We start from the raw sequence: 19,899 nt of genomic DNA, 5'->3' as shown, positions 1-19,899 counted from the left end.
TTTGTAATGGAAACTAGTATAAAATTTAGAAACCCTTTGAAAACAGTAAAAACATTGAATACTTAATTTATTATTCCAATATCCAAGTATAATAACTACTAAATCCCACAGAAAAAAGGGTTTCAATAACGTGCTGTCCTTGCATTTGATCATTGCACATTATAAACAAGAAACATTCGCTGTATAAAGGTTAGCCAATACAAACATATTTATAGAAAACTGTTGACAATGAATAGAAAGGACCCATAATAGCAAAAACGAATTGAAAATTCAAGAATATCAAGTAAAAGTTAGTCCTACATATAACGATGGGTTGTGTTAACTAAAGTGTCCGCCATTTAACGAATCTTAAAAACATGGATGGATAATTCAAAATGCTTACCGACAGAAAAATAACACAAGCAAGAACAAAGTTTAAACCAAGTACGGAAATTTTCATTTTACAATGATCTTGCCTCTCTCTGTGTGCACGCGCGTTTGCGTTTATGAGAGAGAGCTTGCGCAGCACTGAAACAACAGTAATTTTAAATGCGTAAGTAACTAATGTGCTAGTTTTCATACAAAATAAGTAGGCTATGTAAAATAATTAGGTGCTTTAGTTATTATTAACACAGTAACGCAACATATGTAGGCTACGTTTCTGAACATTGAGAAAAAATAAACGCGTTTTTTCAGACTCGCGCTTGTCAGTCAGTCACACATCACAACATTTTCATAATCACTAAGCCATATAGCGATTTCAATTTTATTTAGATTTGTTGTTCAACATTATTTGAACATTTTATACACGTTTACCTTAAGGAGTTAGAAGTACCGTGACTACTGTACTGTAGGGCTGTCAAACGATTAATCATGATTAATCGCATACAAAATAAAAGTTTGAGTTTGCATAATATATGTGTGAGTACTGTGTGTAATTAATATGCATATATAAATATACACAAGTTAATGTATATATTTAAGAGAAATATGTTATTTATGTACAAAATATTTGTATTTATATATGATATAAATGATATAAAAATAGAAATAAATACATATACCTGTAAATATTTCTCAAATATATACATGAATGTGTTTGTATTTATATGTACAATAATTATATTACACCCACATATATTAGGCAAACTTAAACTTTTAGTTTGTAGTTTAGAGTGACAAATCGTACCAGCGTACTTTGAGGTCAAAATGCGTACCCACTACGCAAAATGCGTACATGTTGGCAGGTCTGCAGTCATGCCAAATTCAAAAGAACTGACATAAAGCCAGTGAGGGAGAAAGATTGAAAGGAAGAGAAATATGCATCAAAAGGGGTTAAAGAGGAGTAGTATGTTCTTACCCAGCTCTCCAAACAATTCCACCCCGAGTGCCGCATAAATAAAGAAGAGCAGCATGAAGAGGAGTCCAAGGTTCCCCACCTGAAACACACCAATCAATACTGAAACCAGGACACATGCATTCATCCTTGACACAATATACAGGCAAGCACACCATATTACATTTACATTGAATCATTCAGCAGATAATTTTATCCAAAGCAAATAACAATTATCATACAAAGGCCAAGAGCAGTACCACAATCTCAATTAAGCTAAAGTAGAACAAAAATTAGTGCACAAAAGTTTATAGTTTTGCACTAAATCTCTGTAATTGTATAGCTAAACAGAGCTGTCCTGTTCCCTTTCGTGGGAACTATCGACGCTACGTTGGATGACGTGATGGGAACCCTCTGTATTTTGTGTTCGTGAAGCACCTCTGTATCCAACCAATGAAAAGACGCGATAAAGCTATAAAGCACACCTGAACACAAAGCACGCCAGCTTCTGTTGTCTTCAGCAAGCGCTCTCTGTATCTCGTTTGTCTTATTTATTGTTGTCTGTCTGATACATTCACACAGTGATCTCTTCGTCCGAGGACAAGAGTTTCAAGCACAATATATATATAAGACACAGTTATTATGGCGGAAAAGCAGCAATTTAGAAAGTGTGCTCCTCCCTGCCCACGCTTTATTGTGTATTGTGCGTAAAATGCCTGGAGGTTGAGCATGCACAGGCGGCTCTCGAGTGAGCAGCTCACCCTCAGAGTGCTGCGATCGCGTCGAGCGGTCTTCGAGGAGGGCGCCGAGGCGAGTGTTCCCCGCGGGTCTGGTCCCGCTGCTGCCGAGGCACAGTGCAGGCTGCACTCGTGGGTTTCACAGATGGATCTAGCGGAGGGGGAAAAGACGGGCTCTGCCTTATCGCTTCCCTTACCCGCTAGACCCAGTGTCTCTCCTTTGGCAGCGGAAGCACGCGTAGCGGTTTCTTCCCCCCGAAGAGAGACACCAATGCTCAATATATCTTCCTCCGAGGAGGTTGATGTAGAGAGCGTCGATGATGAACCGCCATCAGCTTCACCAGCTTATGAGGAGCTATTAGAGGTGGTGACTAGGGCTGTTGAAAAGTTAAATATCGAATGGCCCGCGGAGAAAGCTGAGTCCAGAGTTAAAAGTAAACTGGATGAACGCTTTCTTCCCCCTCGGTCACTGCCTCAGCACCAGGGTCTGCCGTTCTTTCCCGACCTCCATGCCGAGGTGTCGAGGTCGTGGAAGAGACCTGTGCAGTATCGGCTGTACAGCCCGCAGACATCACTGTACAGCAATATTGTCGGTCTGAAACATCACGGCTATGGGGCGATGCCTCGGGTAGAGGAGACGCTTGCAAGTTATCTCTCGCCCGAGACCGCGTCGTCCCTTAAGACCCCGGCGCTGCCCACCAAGCCCCTCAAAACTACATCTAGCTTGGTGGGCAAGGCTTATTCGGCGGCAGGTCAGGCGGCGGCATGCCTTCACACCATGTCTATTCTCCAGGCATACCAAGCCGACCTGCTGGGGGAAATTGATCAGAGCAGGGAAGCGTCCTTTGAGGCGATTCATGAGCTTCGTAAAGCCACAGATTTAGCTCTCCGGGCCACTAAGGAGACGGCCAAATCCATCGGCCGTTCTATGGCAGCCCTGGTGGCCATGGAGAGGCACCTGTGGTTAAATCTGTCAGACATCAAAGAGCGTGACAAAAACATGCTTATGGACGCGCCACTGTCTCCTGGTGGCCTGTTCGGCGACGCAATGTCAACGGTCGTCGACAGGTTCCAGGAGTCACGCAAACAAACAGAGGCTTTTTCTTAAATTATTCCCCGCTGCTCTCATCCCCCCGAGGCTGCTGGGCAGGACCAGCCTCGGCCGACAGCCAGCTCCTCAGCAACATTTGCGCACAGAGCGAAACAAAAGGCCAGTGTCGCCTCCCGTACTCCCCCACGCAGTGCCTAGGGACCGGGACGGGCGGCACAGGCGAAGCCTTCCGGAGGTAGGGCGGATCTGAGGGCCATCATTATCTCTCGGAATGCTTCAAAGAAGAGGTCCTGACGTTAGTGGCGCAGGATCTCTCGAGGGCAGCCCCCTCTGGGAGGATTCGTATATCGGGTCCTCCTCGGGACCGTTATGTCAACCCTGCCACCAAGTGTGAGTCAGGGCGCAGCGGTCTCCACCGATCCTCCGAGGAGGGTCGGCCAGCACGTGATTCGCCTGTCTGCCGGTGCGCCGCGTCAGATGGACGAGCCAAGTGCTCAAAAAACATCAGAGACCAGTCTCGAGAGACTGGTTCCCTTAGTAGAATATTTGGAAGAGTGGAAAAATCTCCCGAATGTTTCGAAGTGGGTGCTGCTCATGATAGAACAGGGCTACAGAATTCAGTTCGGTTCACGACCGCCCAATTTTAATGGGGTGCTTCCTACGGTGGTAACCCCAGAGCAGTCTCTGGTGATGGAGCAAGAAGTAATGACGCTTTTGCAAAAAGGGGCTATAGAAAGGGTTTCCCCTCCCAGCAAAATGTCGGGCTTTTACAGCCGCTACTTCATTGTTCTGAAGAAGGATGGAGGGTTGCATCCGATCATAGATTTACGTGTGTTAAATCGATCAGTAAGGAAGTTGAAGTTCAAAATGCTTACACTCAGACAGATCATCCCTCAGATCAGGTCCGAGGACTGGTTTGTAGCGATAGATCTGAAAGACGCATATTTTCATGTATCCATCCATCCTTCACACAGGAAGTTCCTCAGGTTTGCTTTCGGGGGCGAAGCTTACCAATACAGGGTTCTTCCGTTCGGCCTATCCCTCTCACCCCGCACGTTCACGAAGTGTGTGGATGCAGCGCTGGCTCCGCTGAGACTCCAGGGCATCCGCGTGCTGAACTATATCGATGATTGGTTGATATTAGCTCAAACAGAACAACTGGCAGTTCAACATCGAGATGTTGTTCTGTCGCACATGAAGAGGCTTGGGCTGAGGCTCAACGCCAAAAAGAGTGTGCTGGTCCCGAGTCAGGTTGCAAACTACTTAGGTGTAATCTGGGATTCACTGTAAAACAGTTTCAGAGACTGTTGGGTCTGATGGCAGCTGCGTCCAACGTCATTACTTTTGGCCTCCTGCACATGAGACCCCTACAGTGGTGGCTCAGGACCAAGGGGTTTGCGGCGATGCCTTCGTGCTCTGGTCATGTGGAAAAAGCCTTGGTTCCTAACAAAGGGGCCCATGCTGGGGACTTGTGGTCGTCGTGTAATGCTTACGACAGATGCCTCCCTCACGGGCTGGGGAGCAGTCATGAGTGGCCGCTCAGCTCAGCTCAGGGTCTGTGGGAGGACCATCAGCACTCCTGGCACATAAATCGGCTGGAGATGATGGCGGTGTTTCTTGCACTAAAACACTTCCTCCCCGACCTGAGAGACCATCATGTGCTGGTCCGTACGGACAACACTGCGGTGGTCTCGTACATCAACCATCAGGGGGGTTTGCGGTCTCGCCTATTATCCAAGCTGGCCAGTCGCATCCTCCTCTGGTCCTCTCGCTGAGAGCAGCTTACATCCCCGGGCGGTTGAATGTGGGAGCGGACGCCCTGTTGAGGCAGGGCGCGAGACCGGGGGAATGGAAACTCCACACCGAGGTGATGGAGTTGATATGGAAAACTTTCGGTCGAGCTCAAGTCGATCTATTTGCCACAGAGGAGTCAGCTCAGTGCCCTCTGTGGTACTCACTTCAGGACCCAGCACCTGTAGGGCTGAATGCCATGCTATAGACGTGGCCGAGGCTACGTCTGTATGCGTTCCCCCAAGTCTCAATGCTCCCCGGAATTCTGGAGAAGGTTCACCAGGAGAAGGTCGACCTAATATTGGTGGCCCCTTACTGGCCGACCAGGATATGGTTTTCGGACATAATGTCTCTACTTCACGGCTCTCCCTTAGAGCTTCCCCTCAGGCAGGATCTCCTGTCTCAAGCGGGCGGCACGATTCTCCATCCCCGCCCAGAAATGTGGAAACTGTGGGCCTGGCCCCTGAGGGGGCAAGGCTCATAGGAACTGGTCTCCCAACCGAGGTTGTGGAGACCATTCTTCACTCCAGAGCTCCCTCCACGAGGAAGCTGTACCTATATAAATGAAAATTTGGACCCGGTCCATTCTTCAGTCTCAGACGTGCTTTGGTTCCTTCAGGAAAAGTTCTTGGAAGGTTTAACCCCTTCCATGCTGAAAGTATATGTGGCCACTATTTCGGCTCATCATATCCCTGTAGGGGGCTCCTCGCTGGGTCGAGACCCCCTAGTAGTACGCTTCCTCCGTGGTGCACTCAGGTTGAGACCTGTGGTGCGCACAAAGACCCCGACCTGGGACCTCACTATTGTGCTCCAAGGGCTGGCTGAGGCTCCCTTCGAGCCAATAGAAGAGGTGTCAGACAAGTTCTTGACACTTAAAACCATCTTTCTCTTGGCCGTCTCTTCTCTGAAGAGAATTGGTGATTTACAAGCGCTGTCAGTCGCTCTATCTTGTCTTGAGTTTGTGCCTGGTATGGTGAAAGCCTTTCTGCATACCAGGCCGGGCTATGTTCCAAAGGTTCCGACGAGGGTCCCAGGCCCCATTGTACTTGAGGCTTTCTGCCCGCCTTCTTTTGCGAATTTGGATCAGGAAAGGAAGAATCTGCTTTGCCCTGTAAGAGCATTAGATGCGTATGTTCACAGAGCTGCCCTGTGGAGAAAAATAGAACAATTGTTTGTATGTTATGGGTCCCCTAAGAAGGGGGGCCCAGCATCTAAACAGCGGATGAGCAAGTGGGTGGTCGAGGCCATCTCACTTGCGTATGAGACGGTGGGGCGCCCGTGTCCTCTGATGGTGCGTGCTCACTCCACGAGAGGTATGGCCGCGTCCAGACCTCTCCTATCTGGTGTCTCTATGGACGACATTTGTGGTGCTGCTGGATGGTCATCCCAGCACACCTTTATCAGATTTTACAATCTTCACCTTAACATCAATCCGAGGGCCAGGGTGCTACAAGATAGCAGCCAGGCACTCGGAGACACGGCGTAGTTGGGATTGCGTTCCCATCACGTAATCCGACGTAGCGTCGATAGTTCCCACGAAAAGGGAACGTCTCGGGTTACGAGTGTAATCCCTGTTCCTTGAGTAAGGGAACGAGACGCTACGTCACGTGGCCGTATCTCCTGCATGCCTGGTGCGCTTGCTTCAGACAACCTACAGAAGCTGGCGTGGTTTGTGTTCAGGTGTGCTTTATAACTTCCTGATCCGTGACGTCACCCGCCTCTGACGTTGAGTCTTTTCATTGGTTGGATACAGAGGTGCTTCACGAACACAAAATACAGAGGGTTCCCATCACGTCATCCGACATAGCGTCTCGTTCCCTTACTCAGGGAACAGGGGTTACACTCGTAACCCGAGACGTTTTCAAGACAAAATTGTTTTTAATTCTTTTTTTTTTTTTTTTATAGTTTAAAGAAGATCATTTACAATTCCAAGTAAAACACCTTCTAAAAACCACAGTAATCCTATAGTGTCTTAAAAAAAGGCATTTTCCCCATGTTTTATGTTTAAACCTTACTAAATTTGGCTATATTTATGCTTAAAGCTAAAACAAAATATTTGCTAATGGGGTAAGAATAATAAATGTAATTCAAGCCATACTTTTCCATTATTTTTTGCAATTTTGCTTCTTAAGTAAATATATGTGATGTTATAAGAATGTTCATATATTTTGGTTTGGGCAAAACAAAAAAAAAAAAATGGAAAAAATGATTAAGAAAATTATTTTTGCAATGTTTCAAAGCAAAAAAACAAAACAAAAAACAACAACAACCAAAAAAACAGAGGTTTAGTACAGATGGAAGAAGTGTCTGGAACAGACATAACAATAACATGTACAATGCAATGTATATTTTAATATCTCTGCCCCTGCAATTTGAGTCTCTCTAGTCAGTCTAAGCAACTGCTGTACCTGTTTCCCTGCAACAAAATTAAGCAGAACAAATTTTTGAATGAACAAAAAGCTCATAAATGATGGATGGTACCAGTGGTCATGTCGGAGGTACAGCTCTGAGGACAGAATTAACCCTCATACTAGAGGAAATGACCTGTGTCCTAATGCGGCCAAAGAACATGGAGCGTGCATGCTTGTAAGGCTCACCACTCTAACGCTAACACACTAGCCTGTCAAGAATATTAGCATAGGAGTTCAGAGTGTGTCCACTGCTGCACAGGTAGCTCAAAACAAAAACAAAGAGATGAGACAAAACTGAAGGTGATAAAGAATATGGCACATGAGCTAACAGCTAGCCTAAAGTGCTGGTAATTATGAAAACAGTGTGAGAGAGCTATAAACATGTAAAATGGTGAATAAAATGTGCTTAGATCACATTATTGTAATTTGTATAGTTACAGGATGTGGTTGGCTGTGTCATTTTATGTGGCGTGTCAGCGGGTATGATAAAACAACAACTGAGCTTTATTACCATTTAATGCTAAGTAATGGCCTATCAAACCTACAAACCAATGCTACAAAATTACAAAGTCATTTTGGCTTCAAGATGTAAAGGGAAACTTTATGACCTAACAGAATCAGAATGTGTGCACAATAGCTGTAAAACGGCATCATACTTCTGTTTATTTCTAAAATGACCATCTCTGGCTGTGTTTCAATCTAAAATGAGCCTATGATGGCTAAACATGCAGTCTATGTACAGCAGGCATCTCACTAGAATTTTCACTAGCCTATGAAGCACAAAATATTGCTTAGGCAGCTTAGAAACAAGCACTGGTTTCACACAGATGGTAAATCCACACCATTTGATATATATCGTGGTAATACATGATTACTATATTTATGCACCTTAGGTACTCTCCAAGGTGCTTAAAGAATACAATGGTACTATGTCCAAAAAAAACATGGTATCATTCAATTATTGTCAGTCTTTTATTCAGAAGGGATGCATTCCATTGATAATAACGCACAGTAAAGACATTTATAATGTTACAAAAGTTTTCCATTTCAAATAAATGTTGTTTTGAACTTTCTTTTAAAGGCAGGGTAGGTGATTTGCTTCAAAATCATTTTTTGTTATGCTGGTTGAAAGTCTCTTCACCTGCTGATAGCAATTACTAAGTTAAGTGGTCTAAATGTATTTATATCATCTGTGGAAGGCATAAGACCATAAAATGTTCATCCAATCATACCACTCATTCCGAGGGATACAATAGGATGTCCTTCCTGCCTGTCAACCTATGTTTTTACATACCCTTGCGCACCCTATTTAGACATCATACTTCATCAGCGCGTTTCATGCTACTGTATGCAGAGTGACGCCAGTCATGAGCACCGCAACCAAATCGGCAACCACATTTTGCAGTTCTTCCTGAACCAAAACAATGAGCTTTGCTGCATTCACGCCATAACTAACCGTAATTTGGAAGAGATGGAAACCCATGACGTTATACTTGGAGTGGTTTTGACTTTATGCGTTCCATTGGCAACACTATCAACGCCGAAACTAATCTTCAGCAGTCAGTTTTTTTTGTCTTCTTTGGAGACACTCTTAAGGGAGGGTGGGATCTTATGCTTTCAAAGCTAGCTCACTATTGCTAGCCTTTCCGAAAATGACCTACCCTACCTTTAATAAAAAAATACTGAAAAAAGGATCAGTTTCACCAAAAAAACTATTTAAAAAAATGTTTAAAAAAAAAAAAAAGTTCTTGAGCAGCAAAACAGCATATTAGAATGATTTCAGAAAGATCATGTGACTGAAGACTGGAGTAATGATGCTAAAAATACAGCTTTGCCATCACAGGAATAAATCACATTTTAAAATATATTAAAACAGAAAACAGTTTTTAAATAAATTATAAAACTTAAATTATTTTAAATTATATTAATATTTTACAGTATTATTGGTTTACTGTATTTTTAATCAAATAATTGGTGAGCAATATTGGTGAGCAAAAGAGGCTTAAAAAAAAGAGATAAAATCTTACTGATTCCAAATTTTTGAACTGGCTTAAGGTATGTCTACTGCAAAACAAAATCTATATGAGGACCATAATAAGGTTAAATGATATAGTCTAAACTACTGTAAAGTCAATTTGAAGCCAATGGGGAATGAGCAGTATCTCTAAGAGAGTTGTAAAGGAAATGCACAGGAGTTTCTGGAGGGATGTACTAAATAAGAACTGTGTGGTAGAACTGTGTGCCTGAGTGGCTCTTTAATCAGCTGCAGCGTTAATTACCTCACAGATGCCATGGGGATAAGACATTGGGCCCAGCAGTAATGAACAAGGGATCGATATCCACACAGGAGAGAAGCTTTACTCCACCCTGGCGATGTCTAGCCAGCAGTTTTCTCCTGAAGCAGTTACCACTCTGTGACCACTTAGATGACAACAACACTCTGTGTTCGGTTATGAAAGAGTTCTGATTGCTTTATGGAGTCTGTGAGAACTGCTTTCTTTTCATTTTACTTCTTTCTTCAAACTTGTGTCTTTTAAATATTCCTCAAACTCATCTGCTCTGTGGGAGATGGATCTTTCTATTTAGAGTCTCAACTGTTATTTGAGTCAGTTCTTTTTCATATCTCTTTATGCAATTTTATGTAGTGCTTTAAAGCTGTGACATAAAAATGAACTTTGTTATTAATGCATCCTTGTTGAAAAAGCTATGAATAAGATAAGTGTGTGTGTGTGTGTGTGTGTGTAGGTGTGTGTGTGTGTGTGCGTGTGCAAAAGCAGGTACTTTATTCTTGCTTTTGGGGTTATTATCCGCCCTGAGTGAGTTTATGGTTCCTATGAGTCACCAATTTTCATGGGCCAATGAGCAGCCTGTTCTTGGATGACTTCCTCTTCTCAAGCCAAAATGTGACTAAAAGGGGGTGGGGTAACAATGTGATGCTTCATCAGGGTGTTTGCAATGGTATTATCACCTGTGGCAGGGCTTGGACTACAGTATCCAGCAGTGCTCTCATTCCTGTTGCCATCTTTAACAGCTTTAACACTGTCAGAGAGAGAGAGAGAGAGAGAGAGAGAAAAAGAGAGTTACAGAGAGTTCAACAAGACAGCTCAGTGTGGGTGCATGTCTACAAGGCGTTGATCATTTCAGAAGAAGAAAAACAAAAAGGCCGCTAACCGACAAGGATCACCCCCTCCCACCTTGGTTTAATTCTAGCCTAAACGGCTAATGAGGAGAGAAGGAAAAGGTCAGGGCTAAAATTAAACCCTCACACTGCCACCCTCTCCCTGTACATATGTAGAGTGATGGCACACTGACTCAGTGATGGCTGTGGACAACAGCAGGATTAAATACCAGATTAAACTCTAGACAAACAGATCAATCCTCAATAATACAGCATCACTGACCTGTGCAAAATATCATTTTGGTATGATGGAGTCAATATTTCTAAGGCTCGTACTGGGTAATGAGGCAAACATAAGACTCATCGGCTATTAAGGGCTTATCAACACATGGGCCACTGATCAGGTAGTAGAGGGAAATGGGGAGGAGAAAACGACAGATTTGGGGAATTTGGCACTGGAGATAAGCAATTAAACTAAATTTCGTAACAATATTCTGTACATGAAGTGAGTTTGTTTGTGTTTCAGGCAGGCTGACTGAAGATTGAATGGCACACTGAGAAAGGAAATAAAGCAATTTGATCTGATCTGGAGAACAATGCAGAAAAATAGATTTTTGTCATTTATTAAGACAAAAGATTAAAAAAAGATTAACGGACATGCAAAAACACATTGGGCTGTGGTGCTCATGTAGGGGATCAAGTTCAAATCTGGCACGCAACATTTCTCAGTCCCATTCGTCTTCACTCCCAATCATTTCCTGTTCCCTCGCTACTTACCACTCAATAAAAGTGATAAAGGGCTAAAAATAACAGAAAGACAGATAAAAGTCAGGAGAATAAAGGCTGTGTGCTGTGACAATAAGCACTTGTGGAGGTTACGCTGGAATGCATGTGTCAGGGGCGATTCTATATATATATATATATATATATACACTGCCCAGCCAAAAAAAAGTTGCTGTTTGGAATGATGCACCTCTTGATGGAAATAAAAGTTGTGATGTTATTTCAATCAAGAGGTGCAGAAAGTTTTGGTCAAGATCTTGTATTGACAGTGCAAGAGGTGAGCACTCTGTAAAGTCTAAACCAGCACATCCCAAAAACTTTCAATAAAATTAAGGTCTGGACTCAGAGGTGCCATTTCATGTGTGAAAATGATTCTTCATGCTCTCTGAACCATTCTTTCACAATTTTAACCCTGGTGAATCTTGACATTGTCATCCTGGAATATGGCCATGATGTGTCTTCATACATGGTTGTTTAAGAAATGAAAAGCTACACACTCAATCTTTTAGGGTTAAAAGAACCGTTGCCAAACATATAACATGCTAGAAACATAATAATCTATACACACATGATATATATATATACACACACACACACACACATATATATATATCATATATTTCAAACAGGTTGTTGGATTGGTCAACCATCATGACCCATCCTTACTGGTAAGGGAATCCAGAGTAGGGAAAAAAGCCTCTGTACTCAGCAAGCATGAGGACAAATCACATAATTGCATATTTTAAAGGGTTAGTTCACCCAAAAATGGAAATAATGTAATTTATTACTCACCCTCATGTCATTCCACACCCGTAAGAACTTCGTTCATCTTCAGAACACAAATTAAGAAATTTTTGATAAAATCCGATGGCTCAGTGAGGCCTCCATTGCCAGCAAGATAATTAACACTTTCAGATGCCCAGAAAGCAACTAAAGACATATTTAAAACAGTTCATGTGACTACAGTGGTTCAACCTTAATGTTATAAAGCGACGAGAATAAATAATGACTCTATTCTACAATATCTAGTAATGGGCGATTTCAAAACACTTCTTCATAAATCTTTGAAGCTTTATGAATCTTTTGTTTCAAATCAGTGGTTAGGAGCGTGTATCAAACTGCCAAAGAACAAAGGTCTTGTGGGTGTAGAACGACATAAGGGTGAGTAATTAATGACAGAATTTTCATTTTTGGGTGAACTAACCCTTTAAGGGGTTTTAAAAGTTTAATGCCTATCAGCAGCTATGATGAGTGGTATTAACCAGTGGTCAGTGTCTGTGTTTGCGTGACTAACCACGTGCGATACGTAGCACCCTCATAATTCGTATGATGGTGGGGTTGATGGGCAGAGCTGCACTTATCTCTATCTCCTCCAGTGTGATGCCCATTACTGACAGCAGCACTATTCCCAGATCCAGCTGGTTCCACCTGCACACATACACAGGGGACAGATTTGCTTAGTTATGCAAAAACTCAACTTTCATGCACTCTGAATCCAACCTTTCTCTCTAGTTTCATTTCAGTCTGGTCATTTATTCCTCCAGAGAGTTGGCTTAAAAGAAATTAACATTTGAAGATCGGTCTGGTTAAACAGGTCCTGGATTGTTGCTGGGGACCACTTAATAACACCCAATTAGGGAGAATTAAGGACCCACTCCAGCATAGGTGACCTCATTCGCTAATGCAGGACGAGGGCCGGCTCGTTTTTACAGCACAAATCACAGTCGCCCACATCTGCAGTGCTGGAACCAGCCATGGCACACCTGTCTGTGCACACACCTCTGCCATCCAGCTCGTAATTGTGACCTAGTTAAGAGGCACGGAGAGCTACGACAATAAATAATGGCTTGTTGAAAGCTTTCTGGTGTCAGACCCAAATGTGCTTGAATAAAAAAGACAAAGTGTGTTGCGGCGTGAGCCTGTGTTTTTTACTCTTTTAAATGGGTCAATACCATATATTCTAATAAAGCTACAAAATGCCAGGATGTTTACACCCTGTGCTTTCTCGATGCACCTCGATACATGTCAGTATTAGTTTAAGACAAGCCAGAGGAACTACTCTTGTAGTCCGCCTAATGATAAATAGAAGTTCTATTAGGTAAACAAACACAGAAGTGAGATTTCATTAAACCCTTGAGACAAATAACTATGTTCACTCTCGCTCTCTCTGTAGTCAGGTGCATTTTGTTCTATTAACACCATGCAGGGCTAATTTCATTTCTATCTGCGTCATAAATGCAACAGCAGAAGCAACATTTTGCCAATAAAACACCCTCCAGTGACTCCAGAGAAGAAACTAAGAGGATTCGGTCAGGTGGAATCGACATCTAGTGAATTCATTAAATCAATTAGCGATCGTAGCAGAGAAAACGTGAGATGAAAGGTGAGAAGGGGAATGAACTGAATACCTGTCTTTGAAGAAACGACGGAAGCCAAATGCGATGAGCTTCAGGACAGCCTCCAGCACAAAGGTGCTGGTGAAGAAATAATTACAGTACTTGAGTGTGATCTCCAGAGACTGGGGGGAAGGAAACATACAGATGGAGAGGAAGCCAGAGAGACAGAGGAAGAGAACAAGAGAGGTGTGAATGATTAAAAGACTTTCGCCTCAGGTTCATAAAGTCAGTCCAACCAGTCATTTTTACATTAGCTATATAACAATATCATGTATTCTATGAATGTTCATATAAAGCCCAATAAATTGATTGTCACATGTGTTTTTGCAATGGTATGCGTTTCAGAGCAGAAATTTTCTCAAATTTATGAATCCCCAGTGTGTCAGTCTCAAATCCCCAAGGGGACTGTGGGAAATTTCTGAATTGTGAACAAAATTGTCTCACTGAAAACAATAACAAGGCAAGTGATATATTGTAAAGCCAAATCAGCAACGATAGCTATAATGATAAAAATACAATATGGTACGAAAAAAAATCTAAATAATAAAGATTATTTAGAGGATGAGGCCTGTGTTTTATCTTACATGAGGCTGGCTGTAGTGCTCCAGTGACATAGTCACAACGTTCACACAGATGATGAAGGTGATGAAGATGTCCAGGTAGTGACTAGTGCACAGAGTGTGGATCATCAATCGCACATGACTGTAACTGGCATAGTAGGGCAACTTCTGGGCCTCTGAGAGAAATTATTAGATCAGTTTAAAATGAGTAAGCACACCTTTTGACAACAAATATTTAAAGTTGAAGTGTGTATATTCAACAAATGGAATTCAACATAATTATAATCCCACCCCCAAACTTATGCCATTAGATAAGCTGAATGTTGTTGTGACATTCAAACAAAAGAAGAAATTATTTGATAGCGCTACAGAGCCACAGTGCTTACACTTTTCTGAAAATCAACCGACCAATGGATTAAGTTTATCTCTACACATTAAATTGGGACAGGAGAATATTTTTTTATTAAAATGATAAAAAGTGATGAAAAGGCTACTCTCTGGTCTGTAAACTAGATTTGCTTTCTGCATAGGAAAGATGCATCAAAGAACACACCTGTGCTGTCTCTCCATCTGGCTAACACTATTATGAGATGTCTGGAGAATTAAACTGGTTGTTCAGCATTAGTGTGCAAATCAAATCATCTCTTTTTATTTACAGTCACTATGTTTCTTCCTTTACCTCCCTCCTCCTTTCCTTTATGGATTTCATTAAGGATGCAAGATATTGGATCTTTGCCGATATCCGATATGCAGATAATTTTGCCACTAATTTTGGTATATTTTCTTTTTTCTTTGAAAACAAAAAAAAAACAAAAAACACCAAGTCTCTCCTGTGCGTTGATTATAAACAAATAATTTTTCATTTGGATTCGTTTTGACCTTCTGACCTTTAAAAATAATCAGATTCGTGATTTTATGACACCAATTGTTGCTTTATTTATTCAGAAACACAAGTATCTTAATGCTATTTGTGTATTTTATCTTTTATTTCATTAGTCTAACAGGTAGGCCTACAGCGCCCCCTAAATAAATAAAACTCCTTACTGGGCAGGCATTAGGAGCCAGGGGAGGTTGTGGTGTCAATCTGTATTCTCATGTTCAGCGCGTGATCCAAAACAGTGAGTCTAATCACAATTCAGGCAAAAGTTTGCTTCAAGAAAGAACTGCAGATGCATAATAAACATGTCTTATTGTTGGCAAATCATATCGGCATCATTTTTCATATCAGGCCAATGCTGATGTTTTCGTTTTAAGCCTTTGTTGGCCGATTCTGGAGATGAGACAATAATATTGTGCATCCCTAGATTTCATGGAACCAGAAGGTCTGTGGAACCAGTAGGGCTATGTCTAATATCAGTCATTGCATTATTTTTAACAAAATTATATATAAATAGTATAATAAATATATAGTTTTCCCCAAACTGAAGACAATATTAAACTGAACAGGAGATTATTATTATTCCACTGTTATTATTCCATTATTGACCCATTCAAAACATTTTGCCTCTCATCTCATTTTCTCCTCCTTACTCCGTCTCTTTTTCTCCATGCGTTTCAGTCTCTTTTCCTCTCTCCTCTTGGCCTCTTCGACCTCCTGGTACAGACGGCACTTGTGGAAGTTCTCCACCACTACTCCAACAAACATGTTCAGCACGAAGAAACTGACAATCAGGAGGAACGAGATGAAGTACAGCAGCATCCATGGGTTGTTATTGGTTATGGGCTGATAAATGAAGAGACAGAAAGAAAGGTGGATGAAAGTCACGACTCACTGGGGTGTTGCTAGTCATTTGATATGCTATTCTGGGGTGGTCGCTAGGATGTTGCTAGGCATTTGCTTGGGCTTTGTGGTTGCTGCTAAAGATGTTCACCTGTCATCTGCCCGGTTACAATTGTAAACCCATTTTTAATACAAATATAAGTCCACCTCTACTCAATAAGTCACATTATTTGAGATATAAATTTCTGTAGCACAAACCTGTCAGGACTGGTTCTTCATCAAAGTTTTGATCAGAACAATGAGGAATGATAATAACAATGCTTATTCAACACAGCCTTGAGTAAAAATCAACATGCAGACACTTATGAGCTTGAGGGAAATTGGTCAAATTATGGTAAAATGAACTTAGGTGCAGCTTTTACTCGGTTGCTTAGCAGCAGTGTTAGAGCAAAACGAAGATGCCAAAGTCTAAATTGGCTCATTCTAAAACATGGGATGAGAAAGCACACAGTACTCTACACGTTTCCATCTGCTTCCACACATAGATTACATCCTGCAGTGGACTCTGGTGTGACAGAGATGATGCAGCGGGTAAATTACACATGCCATTTAATCCATGTGTGTGTGTGTGTTTTTTTTTTAATCCGCCCTGTGTTTGACTACCTAGAGATGTTGGGCTCTTCTAGTGGGATAGGGTTTGGCTGCAGGCCTACACGCAATCATTATGTGCTGGTCCCTGACCTATGCAAGCTCACTGCTTTTTGAATCGAGGACTCTTGAAAGTCATTGCTTTTCAGCTTCAGAGCCAAAAGCCTGTTAGTATTCATGAAGCTGGTTGTGTGTATTCAAGATTAAATATTCACTGTTGAGTGATTATTCCTTATAGCTATTTATTTTGTTTGAAAGAAAGTAACTTTTAAGATCTTTTAACACTTAAGTACGAAAATAACTAATTCTGAAATTAGAGTACATTTTATACAAAGTTATTAAAGCTTGTAGTATCCTAGCTATAGAATTTTTTTTTTTTTTTCCACTGAGGGTGCACCTGTCTACTGCGAAAAAGGCTTTATTTCAAACATCACATGAACAAATAGGAAAACAGGTCTCATCGCATCTGTTTGTTGGAGAAAGTGTTCATACAGCAGAACTGATGCTGATATCTATGGACTTTTAAGGTAATCAGAAAACCTAGCTAGTTTGGTAAGTCTTAAAACCACTGACTTGTGTATTTTATAAGCTCTGTGTGATTAAATTTGTGCTGCCACTTTACTGTACCTTTGTTTAAATGTGCCTGTTTTGGGTTCATATTGCCCACAACCCCTATTATGAGAGGACTGGCTGTTAAGATTCACTGTGATAATATGCAAATTTATGAAAAAGTTCATACGACATTGAAAGACGACCATTTACATTCGCCCTGTCAGTATTATTAGGATGGCAGGATGGGAACATCAGTGAACATGTTACATGGGAACATTACCTGCTGGTCCACTGCCACTGCATCCAGACCATGATACATGATATTGACCCAGCCGTCCTTTGATGCCAGCACAAACAGGGACATCAGAGCCTGTAAAAACATAAACACACATTAATATGAGCACAAACAAGGACAAACGGAAGTATGGAGATGGATGGAAAGACAAAGGGTGCAAAAAAACAAAAAAACAACAACAAAACGATGACAGGTAATTCTGATAAAGATGCACACACAAACACACAATGTATATATACATCAATGAATTTAAATTAGACAAAGCAACACATTGAGCTGCTCAGAATCTGTCATGTAATTTGAAAGGCCCAGTCAGAGAACAAACTAACCTGCCCCAAGTTGTCAAAATTATACTTGTGATGGACCCACTTATAATTGGCCAAGAGGCAGTCGGACTTGTTCGTGATGTTTTTGACATCGAGGCCCAAGCAATGGTAGAACTTGCCTTTGAACAGCTGTTAAAACAAAAGAAATGGCACACACTTCATGTCACTCAATGCCACGTCTCGAACATCTCTTTAATAAAACTGTCAGAGTACTGTGGGGTATTTGAAAGAAAAAAGGGTGTTATGAAAGAAGACCATGAGAAAATAGAAAAAAAAAAAAACATTCTCTATGAAGAAAAGAACAAGATATGGCACTAAAAAGAAATAAGAACAAATAATGAACAAATAAATGAAAAGAAACAGAAAGGTATGATAGTGAGATTAAGCAGAAAATCTGAAAAAAGAAAAGAAAAAAAAAAGACAAAAGGCATTAGGGCCCGCTGGGGCATCATTTATCTTTTTTTTTTTGAGATTGCACCAGTGGCAGGCTTACTTGGTGCCCTAGGCAAGATAAGACATCAAAAAATTAAGAAATTAAAGATATATATATATATATATATATATATATATATATATATATATATATATATATATATATATATATATATTTTTTTTTTTTTTTTTTTTTGTCAATATGCAAAAGATCTCCTGTTCAAATTTACGGTTTATTTTAAAAATATATACACTGTCATTCAAAGATTTAAGTTTTTCAATGTTTTTGAAAGAACGCTCTTTTGCTCACCAAGACTGCATTTATTTGATAAAAAAACCAACAAAAAAAACAGCCATTTTCAGCATCATTACTCCAATCTCCAGTGTGACATGAAGAAATCATTGTAATATGCTGATTTGCTGCAGAAACATTTTTTACTATCATCAATGTTAAAAACATTTTTGTGGAAACAGTGATACGCTTTTTTTTCTTTTTTTTTTTTAGAATTCTTTAATGAATAGAAAATTCTAAACCATATTTATTTGACATTTGAAAGACTTTTACATTGTTAAAATTTTGTCACTTTTGATCAATTTAATGCATTCGTGCTGAAGTATTCAGTTCTTTAAATCTCCAAACTTTTGAACTGTAATGTTTGTATACATGAAAAATCTCAGGTAGCATACTGAATAGGCATTATGTTTCAGAGAGAGCCCTTGTTCTTTACCTGGACACCCAGGATGCCAAATATGATAAAAAAGGCACAGCAGATGAGAACTATGTTTCCTATAGGCTTCAGAGAGGTGATCAAAGTCTCCACGACCAGTTTGAGTCCAGGAGCTCGACTGATAACCCTGTTAGAAGAAAGAAAAAAAAAAATCACCTGCAGAGATATAATCCAAGCATACGTTGGACAACACCACAAAAATGCTTGCAACTGCTTGCTGTACCTGAGGGGGCGCAGTGTGCGAAGAAGCCTGAGAACCCTCAGGACCCCCAGGATCTTAGCCCCACCCGCCATTGACACAACAATGTCAATCAAAGACACGAACACCAGGAAACCATCCAAAATGTTCCAGCTGCTGCGCAAATATGCCTGCTCTCCAATATACAAACCCATGGACACCACCTACAATAAACAAAAACAGTGGGGAAACAGACACATTAACAGACAGCAATGTTAGAGTTTGTGATCTCCAGTCAAGCCAAGCCAACTATTCTAACTGAAACCCTAAAAAAGTGCTTCCTGTAGAGCTGAATTTGCAACTCAGCTGAGCTCTGCACAAGTACATCTAAAATCCACCATTATGTCAGTAGTGTGATGCAGATGTACTTAAGGGAACTGCTGATGGCTGTGAGATACAGTATGACTTCAAGACTTAAAAAACTATTTAATTTGTGAAAATAAAAAACAGCAGAAAAACAGCGAAACTAAAACATGACTAAATCCACTGAAGCTCCAAGGTGACCCGAGCCTTAGGCCTCCCAGGCAGATTCTTGTGACACTAACAAGACGAGTGACAGGAAAAAGAAATACGTGCACGCACACTCAGTCTGACGTCAGCATTGGCTGAGGTCTGAAAGTGAGAAGAGCAAAAAGAGCAAGAAAACAGAGATAGACACAGAGAATTATGTACTTTTAAGAAATGAGATACCTACTGCTACACATATCTGCTCTTTCTTGGGATCAATTTGGGCTGTATTAGCCTGACAGTTTCTTTACAATACTGCCAAAAGAAGCCAATAATAAATCAGTGATGTAT

At 41.1% G+C, this 19,899-nt stretch overlaps 1 protein-coding gene across 3 annotated transcripts in view; it reads right to left on the bottom strand.

Annotated features, from left to right (window-relative positions):
* cacna1ia (calcium voltage-gated channel subunit alpha1 Ia) overlaps window positions 1-19,899 on the bottom strand; it is a 117,392-nt gene that overhangs the window by 26,825 nt on the left and 70,668 nt on the right. For all 3 annotated transcript variants that reach the window (XM_067381897.1, XM_067381898.1, XM_067381899.1), the window contains exons 20-29: window positions 19,087-19,265; window positions 18,864-18,990; window positions 17,707-17,832; window positions 17,363-17,452; window positions 15,693-15,885; window positions 14,187-14,338; window positions 13,615-13,724; window positions 12,501-12,634; window positions 10,274-10,344; window positions 1,340-1,418 (exon numbers count right to left, since the gene is read on the bottom strand). In XM_067381897.1, the coding sequence (XP_067237998.1) occupies window positions 1,340-1,418; window positions 10,274-10,344; window positions 12,501-12,634; window positions 13,615-13,724; window positions 14,187-14,338; window positions 15,693-15,885; window positions 17,363-17,452; window positions 17,707-17,832; window positions 18,864-18,990; window positions 19,087-19,265 (1,261 nt within the window). The remainder of the gene's footprint in view (window positions 1-1,339; window positions 1,419-10,273; window positions 10,345-12,500; window positions 12,635-13,614; window positions 13,725-14,186; window positions 14,339-15,692; window positions 15,886-17,362; window positions 17,453-17,706; window positions 17,833-18,863; window positions 18,991-19,086; window positions 19,266-19,899) is intronic.

This window comes from Chanodichthys erythropterus, chromosome 3 (genome assembly GCF_024489055.1).
Source record: "Chanodichthys erythropterus isolate Z2021 chromosome 3, ASM2448905v1, whole genome shotgun sequence".
NCBI classification, from domain to species: Eukaryota; Metazoa; Chordata; class Actinopteri; order Cypriniformes; family Xenocyprididae; genus Chanodichthys; species Chanodichthys erythropterus.
Note: the sequence above shows the minus strand (reverse complement) of the source record. Positions and strands in the feature narration are given on the sequence as shown.